The 15,976-nt window shown below is 41.6% G+C and overlaps 1 protein-coding gene across 2 annotated transcripts in view; it reads right to left on the reverse strand.

The window, feature by feature from the left end:
• HERC2 (HECT and RLD domain containing E3 ubiquitin protein ligase 2) overlaps positions 1-15,976 on the reverse strand; it is a 231,075-nt gene that overhangs the window by 164,724 nt on the left and 50,375 nt on the right. For both annotated transcript variants that reach the window (XM_051822208.3, XM_051822209.3), the window contains exons 4-9: positions 15,806-15,943; positions 9,303-9,522; positions 5,452-5,552; positions 4,557-4,713; positions 2,839-2,949; positions 1,805-1,976 (exon numbers count right to left, since the gene is read on the reverse strand). In XM_051822208.3, the coding sequence (XP_051678168.3) occupies positions 1,805-1,976; positions 2,839-2,949; positions 4,557-4,713; positions 5,452-5,552; positions 9,303-9,522; positions 15,806-15,943 (899 nt within the window). The remainder of the gene's footprint in view (positions 1-1,804; positions 1,977-2,838; positions 2,950-4,556; positions 4,714-5,451; positions 5,553-9,302; positions 9,523-15,805; positions 15,944-15,976) is intronic.

Here is a 15,976-nt window from a genome sequence, read left to right on the forward strand (position 1 = left end):
GTTGATGCTAGTAATACTATATAGCTATACAATTATACACTATGCATAAATGTACAGGACACTGACTAAACATATATGCATTTAGTAAGCCATATGTAACATGAATCCTATGTGTAGACTTCATGTTTTACTAATACAGCACACTGCCACTGGGAGTCCTGGAGGAGTTCAGAGCAAGCTCCCTACGGACACAGCACAGTGCCTCAAACTGCCTTTGAAAACGAAAAACAGAAACCCTTTGTTTTAATTTAAATATTGCCCGCTCTGAAAAAACTTAATTTTATTTGAAAATTAAGTCAGTTCTATTTCTTCCAGAGGCGGAATAGACTAATAATTAAAGACTGCTAAATAACAGATCAATCAGGCTAAAGCATGGTAACAGAATGGTTCTTTCCCAGAAAATATTTGCGAAATCCAAGATGTACTTGTAAAGAGCAGCAGTACTGGGACTCGGGCCCAGACCCTGGCCCAGCACCCCAGCCCTCCCCATCTCAGCAGCCCCGCCTATAAAGGATGCAGTCGGTACTAGATACAGGGACAGGTCAGGTGACCTGCCTCACCTAGCGCTCAGCCTACAGGAAGGGCCAAACAGTAAGTCAGTATTCCATTGCTCTTTTCTGGTGTTTATCTACAAGCATGTGCTTCAAACTTGGTTCTGTGCTAACGATGAAGCTGTTGCTCACTGATCAAGGTCTTCTCCATGAACAGCACAATGGAGGAGACAGAATGGACACTTACCTGGTCTTCCTAGGCAGAAGCCAACACGAACAATGAATGACTGCATGCATGGATTCTTTCAGGGTGGCCACAGTGAGAGTTTCTGTTAGACTACCATCTCTGAACGAGACCCATGGCTCCAACCTATAGTGCCTTGAGCCTCAGCCTTCAGCACCACCACTCAAGTGCCAATAAGGCCTGATTCTCACGCTCTACCCTTAAATATTGTCAGGAACTGAACCCTCTGTCTTACTCTACTGACTCACCCATTCATGGAGGTGAACATGCTTCTTTCACATCTTCCACCACACCTAACATTCATACACCTTCATGGCCAAGCACGGCACAGCACTGCTGGGAACATGAGCGCACTAAGCCACATGCATGACAGGCTCAGCAAGTCTAGCTCAGCAGAAAGAAAGCTGCATGGTCAACATGGAAATGACAGGTATCTGACAGGACAACAATCATGTCAAGACATGGGCCAGCAATGCAGCACAGGGGTTAAGCTGTCACTTGCAATGCTGGCATCTCCTATCAGAGTGCCAGTTCAAGCCTTGACTGCTCTGCTTCCAATCCATCTCATTGATAACGCACCTGAGAAAGCAGGAAGAGCAGTGGAAGATCAAGTACTTGAGCCCCTGCCACCCACATGGGAGACTCAGAGGGATTTCAGGGCTCCTGGCTTCAGCCAGGACCAACCCAATTTGGGGAGTAATCCAGAGAATGTAAGATCTCCTCCACTCTCTCCCTCTCATTCTCTGTCACCCTGCCTTTCAAATAAATAAATAAATCCTTTTATTAAAGGCATGAATTCCTCCTACTAAATACACAAAGCCCAAAGACTAGAAATCAGAGCTGGCTTTGGCCTCTCTCTCTGTCACATGGATGAAGGCTAATGGGTTCGTACGGTATTCTGCTGCACTGACATTATTTATTCTGTGACCCCTCACACCTGCCCCATCTGACTCACTACTGTTACCACAAATCCCCACACACCCAGGAAGCAACCATAACCATGCACATGGCTTGGTTATAAAGGGCCACTTCTAAAGTAACTGCACAGAGAGTTGTGTGTGACACTTACGTGTATGTCCCCCTCTGCGTGGGGCATGTCCTTGCTGCAGATGATGCTCTGGAACCTCTGCAACAGAGGCAGGAGGGGGGCACTGGTGCCCTGGGCAGAGCGCTCGTTGTCAGTCTCCTGCGCCCCACTGTCCCACAGCTGAAGCAGCAACAGGATGGCAGATAACATTTGGCTGAAAGAGAAAAGACATTTATTTCCTAGTAAAAGCAGATTACCATTTTTGCCACGGTCCATCAAAAACAAAAGCAAATAACTAATACAAAAAAAGTAAGACAATAAATACTTCATTTGTGAAAGCAAACTAAAGTAATGCCATGGAAATGATTCTTGGAAATAAAATCACTGAATCAATGCCAAGATTTTAACACAATCATAAAACCACTTAAGACATTCAAATAGTACTTTTTACAAAATTTCTAGGACCCTAAATTAATGGAATAAAAATTATGATTCAGAGTAGAAGTCTGGCACAGTGGCTGAGTTATTGCTTTGGGCACTGGCATCCCATATCAGAGTGCTTGGTTCAAGTCCCAGCTACCCTGCTTCTAATCCATCTTCCTGCACACTCTGGGAAGCAGCAGGTAATGGCTCAAGTGGCTGGGTCCCTGCCACTTACATGGGAGGCCTAGACTGATTCCAGACTCCTGGCTCAAATTGACTCAGCCCCCAGCTATTGCAAGCATTTGGGGAGTAAACCAGTAGATGGAAGATTGAATTCTCTCTTTATGTATATGTGTTTGTATCTGTCTTTCAAATAAAATAAAAATAAATACAATTTTTAAGTGATGATTTAAGGAAAACTAAGGGGAAAAGAAAAAAGACCAATTCCTAGATGACTAGAAAACTGAGCACCAGAAAAGGAAGTGAAAAGAATGCAACTAGACCAAGCCTGAGAAGAAAGGCCCCAGGACAACCCTGACTGCAGAACACCATTCATTTTGCACAGTCACAGAAGATTGAGTGAAATGCCACAAAATGCAGCAGATGTGCAGAGACAGCGGCATCTCCACCAGTGTCTCCTGGGCACTGCTCACCTCAGCGTGCCTCTCTGCACAGCCAGCTCCAGCAAGATGGCCAGGGCCAAGTGCTGGTCCTGCAGAGGGACACCTCCTGGCCCTTTGGTCCCTGGCGTCCCATGAACATCCCTGCAACGACAGCAGTGGAGACAGGCACCAAGCATTGTCAGAGTAAGCAGCACACTGAAAACCATGCCTACACGTAACCTGCATTCTCTAACCCATGGAATGATACAATTTTAGTATTTCTGAAAATTGGTTCTCAAAATTATTCAGATATTTTCAAGTATAAAATTTAGCTTTTAAAGATATGTTTTACTAAAAGTATTACTTTAGAGACTAAATCATATTTGAGGATTCCAAGTTCCTAAAGCAAAAATAATTTATATCATTATTCAAAGTATGAAAAAAAGTTTACATATTTTTCCAGTTTCAATGAAATACAAGGCTGTAAGAAGATTAACAGTTCCTTATAAAACTACAGAACCAACCTTTAAAACTATTTGAGGATCCATATGCAAAATGTCTATATTTACTTTTATCTGACCAAATCAGTATTTTTAACCTTTCTTTGTTACCCAGTAATAAAAAATAAAAATTTTTAACTAAAGATTAGAATGAGAAAATCTTGTGACATCAACATTTCCCCTGAATTTCTAAAATTAGTCCCAGGCCTATTTTTTAGGGCTCTTACTTTTAAAACATTGTGGCCATGCCTTCATCAGCACTCCCCACAGGTGCAGATACCACAAACGCCCCTGTGGGCCAAGGAAGGCACAGTGGTGACCTCTGGCAAGGAGACTGAAAAGGGGCCTCACTTTTCCTCTATATCTTTCTTGCTGAATTCTGTACTAAGCACATACACTTCCCTTAAATTTAAAAATAAGGGCCAGCATTGTGGCTCAGCGGTTAAGCTGCCACCTGTGATGCTGGCATCCCATATTAGAGCATCAGTTTAAGTCTCAGCTGCTCCACTTCCAATCCAGCTCCCTGCTAATGTGCCTGTGAGAGCAGCAGAAGATGGTCCAGTCCTTGGCCCCTGCTACCCTACCCACATGGGAGACCCAGATGGGGCTCCTTGCTCCTGGCTTCAGCCTGGTCCAGCCCAGGCTGTTTCAGCGTTCTGGAGAGTGAATCAACAGATGCGCTCTCTCTCCCTCTCTCCCTCTCTCCCTCTCTCACTCTCTCCCTTCTTCCCTCCGCCCCTCCTTCTCCCTCTCCCTCTTTCTGTCACTATGCTTTCAAATAAAATAAATAAATGTTTAAACCAGAGTTCATGCTTTTTCCTAGCAAATACACATTCAAGTTTTGTTTTCTTGGGTTTTTTGTTTGTTTGTTCTTTACATCGAAAAGAGTAGCTACAGGTTTAGGGAATAGCTGTTTATTCCCATGTTATTTATCAAGATCTAAAAGTGAGCACCATACATCACTCAGATCTGTGGTTCCTCTTAACACCAAGTGGTAAATACAATAAAAGCTTAAGCACTGCAAATAATTCATCACCAAATCTTAAAATATCTAAACATATATAAATTACAAAAGCACCTTTCATTTTCTATCCCACTCAATATGACAGCTTCCGGGTCAAACCAGGTCTTGAGAACCAAGACGTGGAGTCATGAAACTGAGGCAGTGCTGAAACCCAGACGGGAAGCCAGCCTGCTAAGTCCCTTAGCTCTCAAGGGAGGAAGGTAAGGGCGCGCAAGCACACGAGAACCATTCTCACAAGAACTCACCCCGTCACGACGGATCTGAGGAACCGGGTTGCTCTCTCCACCACCTCCAGCCACACAGAGGACACCGTGCTCTCGTCAAAGAGTGAGGCCTCGGGAAGAGCCCGTAGGGCGTCCAGAGACTCCTGCAACAGCTCACTGCAGAGGTCCGCGTCCTCCCCTGGGCGCACACAAGTACATCAGAGGAAGCCCCCGACCCACTGGTGCGAGAAGATGCCACTGTCAACTTCTCACTCCCTCACTCAACACCAAAGGCCATCAGTTGTCTCACAGTCAGTTCTCACAGCTCTGACCTGAGCAATATTGATTTCCAGAAACAAGTCAGTGCTGAGGCATTCCACAGGAGTGGTTTCCCTGAAGGGTGTGCACATACACTCTCTGCCTGCTTGGTTGGTTGGTCAAAAACAAACAAAACCAAACAGACTCTGTAGCCCTTCATTTTATAAATAAGGAAACAGCTGGGCCGGGGTTGTAGCACAGCAGGTTGAATCACACTTGTGATGCCCACATCCCATACTGGAGTATGTCAGTTTGAGTCCTGGCTACTCAGTTACTAATCCAGATTCCTACTGATGCGCCTGGGAAAGTGGCAGAAGATGGTCCCTACCATCCATGTGGCAGACCCAGATGGAGTTCTAAACTCCTCACTTCAGCCTGTCCCATCCCTGGGTCCTATGCCATTTGGAGAAAGAACCAGCAGATGGAAGATCTCTCTTACTTTGTCTGTGTCTCCCTGTTTTCTTTGTCACTCTGCCTATCAAATAAGTCAATAATTAACTAAGAAAAACGGAGGGACAGAGAGCATGTGAGATCAGCCAAATGGCATATGGGGGCAGACCTCTGCAAAACTCAACTCTCTCCAAGTTAGGAAAATAGAGTGCATGCTGGGCACACATACCTGACCTCCAGGCCCGGCGTAAAAACGCAAAGGCAAAAGATAGTGCTGCGCGGGATCCGACTCTGGCAAGTCCTTCCACGCCTCTGCCTGTGGGCCGAGAACTGCAGACACACACAGAGGGGCGGGAGTGGTCAGTCAGAGGAACATGCAATCACTAAACAAAATCAGGTCACAGCAAAGGATGTGGATCACAATGGGACTGGGGGTTTTCTTTAGATGACAGTGTTAGTTCCATTTTTTAAAACTATTATGAAATGTCCTTTGAAAGGAAAGTTTTCTCTTTAAAGTAAAAAAAGATAGTAACAAAGAAGTTTAAATGACGTGGAAAAATGCTCATGAATTGACCTGTGGGAGAGGGGAAGGAGACAATAAATAAACAAAAATACATAAATGGGATGGTTGAGGGGAAGGAGATGATAAATAAACAAAAATACATCAATGGGATGGGGAACAAATCTCACGTAGGAAACACAGGCGAGGAGGGAAGAGCATTCCAAGAACAACGCTCTGGCTGCACTGCCCCACGGCTGCTCCGCATCCTTCCTGCCTGAGACCTGCATTTGCAGTTCAGATCTACATCCTGGACCCACGTGCTCATCCCATTACTTTTCACCCCATGCTGCTGAGTTACCCTCTCCAGAATGCATTGCTTATTATCTTCATGTGTCTATTAAGCTTTGTACCACTATAATTATACAAGTTAATTTAACAAATCACGGTTTTACTCTGCATGTTGTAAAAAGCTACACCAATGTTGTAACATAAAAATCATCATGTAGGGATCAGTATAGTGTACAGCCAGTCAAGCTGCCACCTACGATGCCACCATCCCATATGGGTACTGGTTCAAGTCCCAGCTGCTCCACTTCCAATTCAGCTCCCTGCTAATGAGCCGGGGAATGCAGCAGAACATGGTCCAAGTGCTTGGGGCCCTGCCACCCACATGGGAAACCCAGATGGAGTTCCAGGCTCCTGGCTTTGGCTTGGCCCAGTCCTGGCCTTGCAGATATTTCTCTCTCTCTGCCTCTCCCTCTCTTTCTGTAACTCTGCCTTTCAAATAAACAAATCTTTTTTTAAAAAGTCATGTTATAGAAATACTAGAATACAAAAATGTATGTATAATACAAACTCAATCATGCTAGCAAGTAATTTTATTTTTGCTCTATGCTACATGGTATTTCTACTATTATCTATTTTTATATATATTTATATATAAATATATAATACTATATTTATGTATTAATATAATTAATTATAAATTAATTTTATTGATTATTTATTAATATCATTAATATAATTATTTATTAATGTGTTGTATGAAATATAGAATATTTGTATATAAATGTATATTTTATATATATTTATATATAAAACTGCACAAGTACAGTGTACTCACAGTATTTCAACTATACACCATAGTCTCCAAATTTACTATAATACGTTTTCACACTCAGAGGAAATACTATTAAAATCATGATGACCGGCCGGCGCCGCGGCTCACTAGGCTAATCCTCCGCCTTGCAGCGCCAGCACACCGGGTTCTTGTCCCAGTCAGGGCGCCAGATTCTGTCCCGGTTGCCCCTCTTCCAGGCCAGCTCTCTGCTGTGGCCAGGGAGTGCAGTAGAGGATGGCCCAAGTGCTTGGGCCCTGCACCCCACGGGAGACCAGGATAAGTACCTGGCTCCTGCCATCGGATCAGCGCGGTGCGCCAGCCGCAGCGCACTGGCTGTGGCGGCCATTGGAGGGTGAACCAACGGCAAAGGAAGACCTTTCTCTCTGTCTCTCTCTGTCTCTCTCTCTCACTGACTGACCACTCTGCCTGTCAAAAAACAAACAAACAAACAAAAAAAAAACATGATGACATGGAATGATCTCCCACAATACAGTGTCCAGTTATAAGTGAAAAATGTGTGAATGCTAATCTGTAAGTGCTTGAATTATACACATAGAGTTCTGAAGACACTAGAAATTGTAGTGACTGGCTGCCTCTGAGGCCGGCTCTGGGGACCCAGGAGACAGCATCTTTGTTTCTAAAGGAGAAACATGAATGGACACATAACAGGACACATAGTCCTTAAAACAGGTAAGGCCTAAAATGGCAAAGCAACTCTGGAATAAACCTAACACAATTTCCTACATTAGTGTTCTTTACAATTAATATGTAAACCTAAAGTAAGATTCCACTTAGCCATTTAGCCTAGATAAATAAAACCTCCATTCACACAAAAATCTATACATCAACACACATGGAAGTTGTGTTTGTAATACATAAAACAGGAAACAACGGAGACAAACTACACATACATACCATGGGCTACTGTGGAGCAATAATAATAATAATAGTAATAATAATAATAATAATATAATAAATTGGGAGAATCTCAAGGGGATTATGCTGAGTAAAAAAATAATTTAGAAATTAAGTGGTTTCCAGTTGTTAAGGTGGTGGGAGGGAAAACAGATGAGAGTGGAAGTAAAAAGAGCCCATTGACCATGCACCTTGACTTTAGCAGTGACATCACACAAATCTACACTTGGGATAACACTGCAAAAAAATCCACAAACAAAACTGAATGTATGTAAAACCAGGAAAACCCAAACAAAATGAGTAAATTATATCAAAGTCAATATTCTGATTATAATCACTGGGTTATCATTGTCCAAGGATCACCATTAGGGAAATAGGGTGTAGAGCACAAACAATCTCTGTGATTCCTTACAATGGCATATAAATCCACAAATATCGCAAATAAATTTGTTTTTTAATTCTAAGAATTCCTCTATTGACCAAAAGATTCATTCCAATGAATCCATCAACTTTTAAATCATCACAAAGGATAGAGCATACAGAAAAATCAGCTGGGCCTTGGCCACATTTGCATTTTGGGGAATTTACTTTGGTCCAACGAACATACCTGAGAGCCCAGAGAACCTCAGCACCTAATACCCACCTACGCAGAGCCCCTCTGATAGGTCAACAGCCACCACAGCCACTGCTCACCCTCACCAAGAAGCAAAGCAGGGACTGTGCCACTATCATCAAACAGGCAGGAACCCAGCCCGTCACCTGTCTTAATTTACGCTAAAACTATGACATGTAATGTGACTTCAGGTAGATTTAAAATAAAACAAACACCAAGGAAATATGCTACCATTGACATTCTTGCCACTGGATGGCAAGATGGCCATAGGGGAAGCCCCCAATTCTCTCTGCTTCCTGAACATCCCATGTGCTCTCCAGGGAGGAAAAGTCACTACCACAACCAAATAATGCAGACTAACTACATAAAATATGCAGCCCTCTGAGGACACAAGTTTGGCAAACAGCTACAGTCTGGAAATTTATACAGGTCTTAGGCATTCTCATGGCTGCTAATGAATACCACAGAGGAAATCTGCAGATGAACCAGTAGACATCATCCAACTAAAAACCCTATGTTTGAAAGCATCTCATAATAAAAGAATATCACATGAGAAAGAAAAAAAGGAATTATGTAAACTAATTCAAGGCACAAACATTATCATCTAACTGTTCCCTACTTAGTAGCAAAACAAAACAAAAAGAATGTACGTTCAGATCCCATTTTTAAATCTAGACCTGAAATGATCTAGACTCTGGCTGGCTTCTACAGTTACTGGCAGAAAAGGTCTTTAAAATACTGATGCAGACTATGCAGCATGGCCTGTTGTGCATGAGCAAATCTCAAGTCCTGTCTGCAGATTATATGAAACATACAAGGGAAAGCAATAATAAAATTCCACAAGGAGAAGAACAAACCTTTATTGCCTAAGACAAACAGCCTAAATTTTATTTTTAGCTGACAATAGAGTTTTTTTCATTTTATTATTACCTTTTTTTGTCCACAGGAGGCAGAGAAATGCTGCTGCTTTTCCACTTAACTTTGACATTCTCCTGAAAGACAGTTCTGTTCAAGGCAATGAAGTAGCGTTCCAAGATCACCAGCCTCTGCCTGAGCCTCAGGGCCGACAGGGTGGTGGTGGCTGACTGAATGGCCAGAGCCTGCTGCTCTTTCACCAGCACAGAAAGACATTCCTTCAGTTCATTCACATCTAGAAAACGAGACATGAGAACGCCCAACCTGTCAGTGCCTTGGCATGGTTTGTTATAAGCTGAGATAATGGTTTATGACAACAGCTAATACTCAAGTGTACAGCATGTGCCAAAAACACTCTTAAACACTTCTCATGTACTAGCTCAGGCAATCCTCACACCCGCTGCCACAAAGTGGCACTGTACATCCATTTTAAGGATGTGGAAACAGAGGCACAGAACAGTTTATGTAATTTGCCCAAGGTTACAGGGAAGAGTACCGCATATGACACAGACCGCTCTTAGCCATCATGATAATGCTGTCTCTCAGTATACATAGTATTACCGTTAACACAAAATCAGTACTTATCAGCACATTTCCTAGACAGAGAAAAACTTTAGCCATCATTTTCATATTATGAAACTAAATTCAAATTTCTTAAAGTTTCAATAAAATTACCCAGCATGCAAGACACATGTAAGGTAACACAATTATAGGAATATTTTAGAAGCTAAAGTAATGAGTTAGAATGTGCTATGAGGGGCAGGCATATGGCCTAGTCAGAAAGATGCTGGCTGGATGCCTGCTTCTAATATCAGACGGTCAGATTCAAGTCCCAGCTTTGCTCCGGATTCCAGCTGCCTGCTAATGTGTACCCTGGGAGGCAACAGATGATGGCTCAAGGACGTGGGTCTTTGCCACCCACACTGGAGACCTGGACTGGGTTCCCAGATCCCATCTTCAGCTTGGCCCAGCTCTGGCAATTGCAGGCATTTGGGGAGTTAAACAGCAGATGGGTGCAGATGCTCGTGTTCCTCTCTTACTAATAAATAAAAATTATTTTTAATAAAAGAAGAACATTGAGGGACAGTGTTATGTTCTTTTTTTTTTTTTTTAAGATTTATTGATTTATTTGAAAGAGTTACAGAGAGAGAAGAGAGAGAGAGTCTTCCATCCGATGGTTCACTCCCCAATTGGCCGCAATGGCAGGAGCTGCGCCGATCCAAAGCCAAGAACCAGGAGTTTCTTCTGGGTCTCCCACACGGATGAAGGGGCCTAAGGACTTGGGCCATCTTCTACTGCTTTCCCAGGCCATAGCAGAGAGCTGGATCGGAAGTAGAGCAGCTGGGTCTCAAACCGATGCCCATATGGGATGACAGTGCTTCAGGCCATGGCGTTAACCTGCCGCATCACAGCACTGGCCCCATGTTTTGTTCTTATTACTATTTGTTGAACTCTTTGCTTAGTGTAGGGTTAATCTTATGAGTATAAAGTAAACTGAAGGTAGAGAGGGAAAAAGAGAGGAAGGAGGAGGAAGGGTGGGGGCGTGGGGAGGAGGAAGGGTAGGATGGGAGGTATTACTATGTTCCTAAATCTGTATACATGAAATACATGAAACTTGTTTACCTTAAAAAATTTAAAGATAAGTTAATTTTTTTTTTAAAAAAAGACCATGTGGTAAGTGGTATTTATACTACCTCTCTATTTCTGTATGTTTGAAATTTTCCATATTAAGGAAATGTTTCTTAAGGAGCTAAAAGACAATCATATAAATAAGAACAACTGAAAGAATTCTTCAAGCCTAAATTTGCCTAAAAGTAGAAATAATTATAGTTGAATTATAAATTGTTATCTCCTATCATTCCCCTACACCAGCACTGGGGGTGGGGGTAGGGGCAACAGCAGAGCTCTCCTGAGCTTTTTCTGTCTCTGACATTTCTTTCTTTCTTTCTTTATTTTTAAAGATTTATTTATTTATTTAAAAGGCAGAGTTAGTTTAAGACAGAGAAGCAGAGACACCAAGAAAGAGATCTTCCATCTGTTGGTTCAATCCCCAAATGGCTATAACAACCTGGCTGGGCCAGGCTGAAGCCAGGAGCCAGAAACTTCTGAGTCTCCCACGCAGGTGGCAGGGGTCCAGAGGCTTGGGCCACCTTCCACTGCTTTCCCAGGCCATCAGCAGGGAGCTGGATCAGAAGTGGAGCAGCCAGGACTCTAACTGGTACACATACAGGATGCCAGTGTTGCAGGAAACAGGTTTACCAGCTGTGCCACAGCACCAGCCCGTGTCTCTGACATTTATTAGCCATAAGGCAGATAGTAATCAGTCTTGCAGCCTCGGATCCTTACACTTAACAGCAACACTCCATAGACTTCCCTTGGATAGAAGGCACCAGTTTTCTGACTATCCATCACCTGAATATGCTTCCATAGGAAGTGACAGATCCCAGAAGGCATTAGAGGGACACACCTCACTGCTCTCTGGGGCCCAGGGTGCAGCATCCCCAACCGCACAGATGCTATGGCACAGCTCATCTAGCACCAGTGGTAAAATGGGAGCCCTGGAGCTTTGGTCACAGAAACTCCAGCAGCTCAGAGCTGAGAGTTAGGGAAAACAATTTAAATTCCACTCTGAGTTTACAGATAAAATAGCAGCCCTGCCCTCACCCAAGGCATCCTGCCAAGCAGCTCTTAAGGCAAACAGCTGGCCCAGGACCATGTGAGCACCTTCATGGAGAAAGCCCTATCAAGGACATATTCTTGAGAGAACCTTCTTCCATAAATCAGTTTTAAGAAGTAAGAGCTTGATGCTTCCTGAAGACTCATTAAATTCCACCTTTAAATAATATTTTCAGGGCCAGTGCCATGGCGCAGTAGGTTAATCTTCCACCTGCAAAACCAGCATCCCATATGGGTGCTGGTTCTAGTCTTGGTTGCTCATCTTCTGATCCAGCTCTCTGCTATGGCCTAGGAAAGTAGAAAGTGGCCCAAGTCCTTGGGTCCCTGCACCCCCAAGGGAGACCAGGAAGCAGCACCTGGCTGCTGGCTTCAGATTGGCTCAGCTCCAGGCATTGTGGCCATTTGGGGAGTGAACCAGCAGATGGAAGACCTTTCTGTCTCTCTGTCTGAAACTCTGCCTCTCAAGTAAATAAATCAATAAAATATTTAAATAATAATAATAGGTTTCCCTCTGCTTGACTGCAAATCCCAGAAACCAGTCCAAAGCTTAGAGGATAGCCACCTCCTTGAGAATCCACATGCTCTTCCTGCCTTCTTTCTCCTGCTTATCCAGGCCCAGTCCTGACTGCTTAGCCCATCAATCACTGACACAGACAACTCCAATTTGAAACATCACAGAAAGCCAATTTATCAGAGGTTTAAGTACGACCATGAAAATATCCACATTTCAACACAAAGTTACTCATCACACCAAGAACTAAAAAAATCTAAAACTGAATTGTAAAAGGTAATCAGCTGATAGAAATTCCAAAATAAGAGCTATCAGAATAATCTAACAAGGATTTTAAAGTGCCCATGAATTAAAAATGCTTTTTTAAAAATAATGAACAACTATGAACATATGTGAAATAACTTGAGGGAGGGATAGGCGGCTTAAAAAGGGAAAAGAACCAATAAGAAATTATAGACTTGAAAAACGTAATAACCAAAGAAAAAGGCTCAGTAAAAGCACTCAACAGCAGAATGGAGGGGGAAAAGCAAAGAAACAGTATGCTGGAAAATAGAAGTTACCCAATTTGAGAAACAGAAAATACATCAGGGGAGGGGACAGTCCCAGGGACTGTGGAACTATAAAAAAAATCTAACATTGCCAATGAACTCCTCAAGGGAGAATAAAGAAAACAAAGTTGAAAATATATTCTAATAAATAATAGTTTCTAATAAATAATAGCTTAAATTTAGACATAAATCTACAGATCCGAAAAGGTAAGCTAATCCCAAATAGAAAGAATTCAAAGAAACCCAACTAAAACACATAATACTTCAACTGTGGAAAACCAAAGACATCTTGTCAGCAGCCCAGGAAAACAACACTTAACTATCGTGAAACATAATTCAAATGACAATGAATTTTTCATCAGAAACCATGGAAGCCAGATGAAAGTGCAAGATATTCTTCAAGAAATGAAAGAAAAAGACCATTAACCTAGAATGCTATGTCTAGCAAAAAATGTTCTCAGAATAACGAAAAAAATCAAAAACTCTCAGATAAAGGAAAATTAAAAGGATTTATTGCCAGGAGACTCACACTCAAAGAAAATAAAAGGAAGTTGTCCAAACAGAATGGAAATGATAAGGAATCTTAGACTTCAGGAATACCCTGATAAGCACACATATGGATAAATACAACAGACTTTTCTTTACCTCTTGTCTTCCCTCATTTACATTTACATTTACATAATCAAAAATTATAATGCTGTCAGATATGATTACAAATGTATACAAAGGAAATACTCAAGGTAAGTATAGTAACAACAAGAAAGCTTAAAGAGACCTAAAGGGAGGTAAAGTTTCTATACATAACTGGTAAAAACAATACCAGGAAATTATAGCCAACACTTTAGATACACCAAAATTAAACCTTAAAAATGGTCAAGTGGGGCCAGGGCTGTGACATAGCAGGTAAAGCCACCACCTGCAGTGCCAGCATCCCGTAAGGGAGCTGGTTTGAGTCTCAGCTGCTCCACTTCTGATCCAGCTCTCTGCTATTGTGCCTGGGAAAGCAGGGAAAGATGGACCAAGTCCTTGGGCCTCTGCACTCAGGTAAGAGACCCAGAAGAAACTCCTGGCTCCTGGCTTCAGATCAGCCCAGCTCCAACAATTGTGGCCATTTGAGGAGTGAACCAACAGATGGAAGGTCTCTCTCTCTCTGTCTCTCCTTCTCTCTCTCTGTAAATCTGTCTTTCAAAGAAATAAATAAATCTTTAAAAAATAAAAAAAAAATGGTCAAGTAAACCATGGGGAGGCAGGAAAAATAAAACAAAACAGAGAAATGAGAAACAGAACAAATGGAAAATGAAAAATAAAAAAGATCATGCAAACACTAATCAGAGGAAAGCAGATGTGGCTATATTAATGTGAAACATCAGGGCAAAGATGATTACCAGGAACATAGAGCAAAATCACAAAGTCCTAAAATGCATGCACCAAACAACAGAACTGTAAAATATGTGAACCAAATACTTTTACAATTGGAGACTTCAAATTCTCCTTTTCACAATAACTAATAGAACCAGACAGAAAATTAACAAGACAAAGGAGAATTCAACAACACAATCAACAGCATCCAATCAAAATTTATGGACACTCTAGTCAACAATAGAACATACAATTTTTTCAAATATCCAAACAACAAATACTGAAATATCATATCCTGAACCATAAAACAAACCTCAACAAATGTAAAAGAACTAAAATCATACAAAGTATGTTCTCCAGAACAATGAGAACAAACTGAAAATCACAGTAATAGGACAATAACATGAAAATCTCCAACCTCTTGAAAACTAAACAACATATCCCTAATACTCCATGCATCAAAGAAGAAGTCTCAAGGGGAATTTTTTTAAGACCCATTCATTTATTTGTTTTTTTTTGTTTGTTTGTTTTTATTTTTAACTTTTATTTAATGAATAATGAATATAAATTTCCAAAGTACATTCATTTATTTGAAAGTCAGAGAGAGAGGGGGAGAGACACAGAGACCTTCCATCCACTAAAAGAAACAAATGAGATGGAACACAAAACAAGCAGAAAGGAATAATAAAGATTAAAGCAGAAATCAATGAAAAAGAAACCAGAAAAAAATGAAATCAAAACTAGGTCTTTGGAAAAAGTCAACTAAATTGTTAACTTCTAGCAAGATCAAAATAAAAAGAGAGGAAATACAAGACACACTTCAGGGGCTGGTGCTGTGGCAAGTACATTAAGCCACACCTGCAGCGCTGGTGTTGCTGGGTGTCCCTCCAAGTCCTGGCTGCTCCACATCTGATCCAGCTCCCTGCTAATGCCCCTGGGAAAGCAGCAGAAGACGGCCTAAGTACTTGGGCCCCTGTAGTGATGCTGGAGACCTGGATGAAGCTCCTGGCTCCTAGCTTTGGTATGAGCTGGTCCTGGTCATTGCAGCCAGATGCAAGATCTCTCTCTCTGCCTCTGCCTCTCCCTCTCTCCCTCTCTGTAACTCTGCCTTTCAAATAAATAAATAAATACACCTTAAAAACAAAAAAGATACATTTCAGCAAATTTCTAGCTAAGCTAGTATTTAATGGTTACAAAGTTTCAGCTGAAGAAAATGAAAAAGTTCCAGAGCTAAATGGTGGTGATGATTGCACAACAATGTGAAAGCATTTAATACCAGTGAACTACATATTTAAAAATAAGTTTTAGGTTTTATATCCATATACTTTAGCATATTTAATTTATTAATTAAAAAGTCTATCTACAATACTTAGAAAAGGAGTGTAAAGGTTTTCAAAGTACCAAACCTGAGAAGATTATAATACCTGGTTGCTTGCCCCATACCCAGCTCTCCAGGATTGATTTGGCCCTATATGCAGGTGCAGGAATTTCTTCCTCATCTTTTTTCTCTTTGTCATTCAGATCTTCTTTCTTTGTTCCACTTGAAGTATCAACACCATCATCTGGAGAATTTTAAAAAAGAGTTAATTTTAAAT

This window comes from Oryctolagus cuniculus, chromosome 12 (assembly GCF_051225735.1).
Source record: "Oryctolagus cuniculus isolate XC-2025 breed Fujian yellow rabbit chromosome 12, ASM5122573v1, whole genome shotgun sequence".
NCBI classification, from domain to species: domain Eukaryota; kingdom Metazoa; phylum Chordata; class Mammalia; order Lagomorpha; family Leporidae; genus Oryctolagus; species Oryctolagus cuniculus.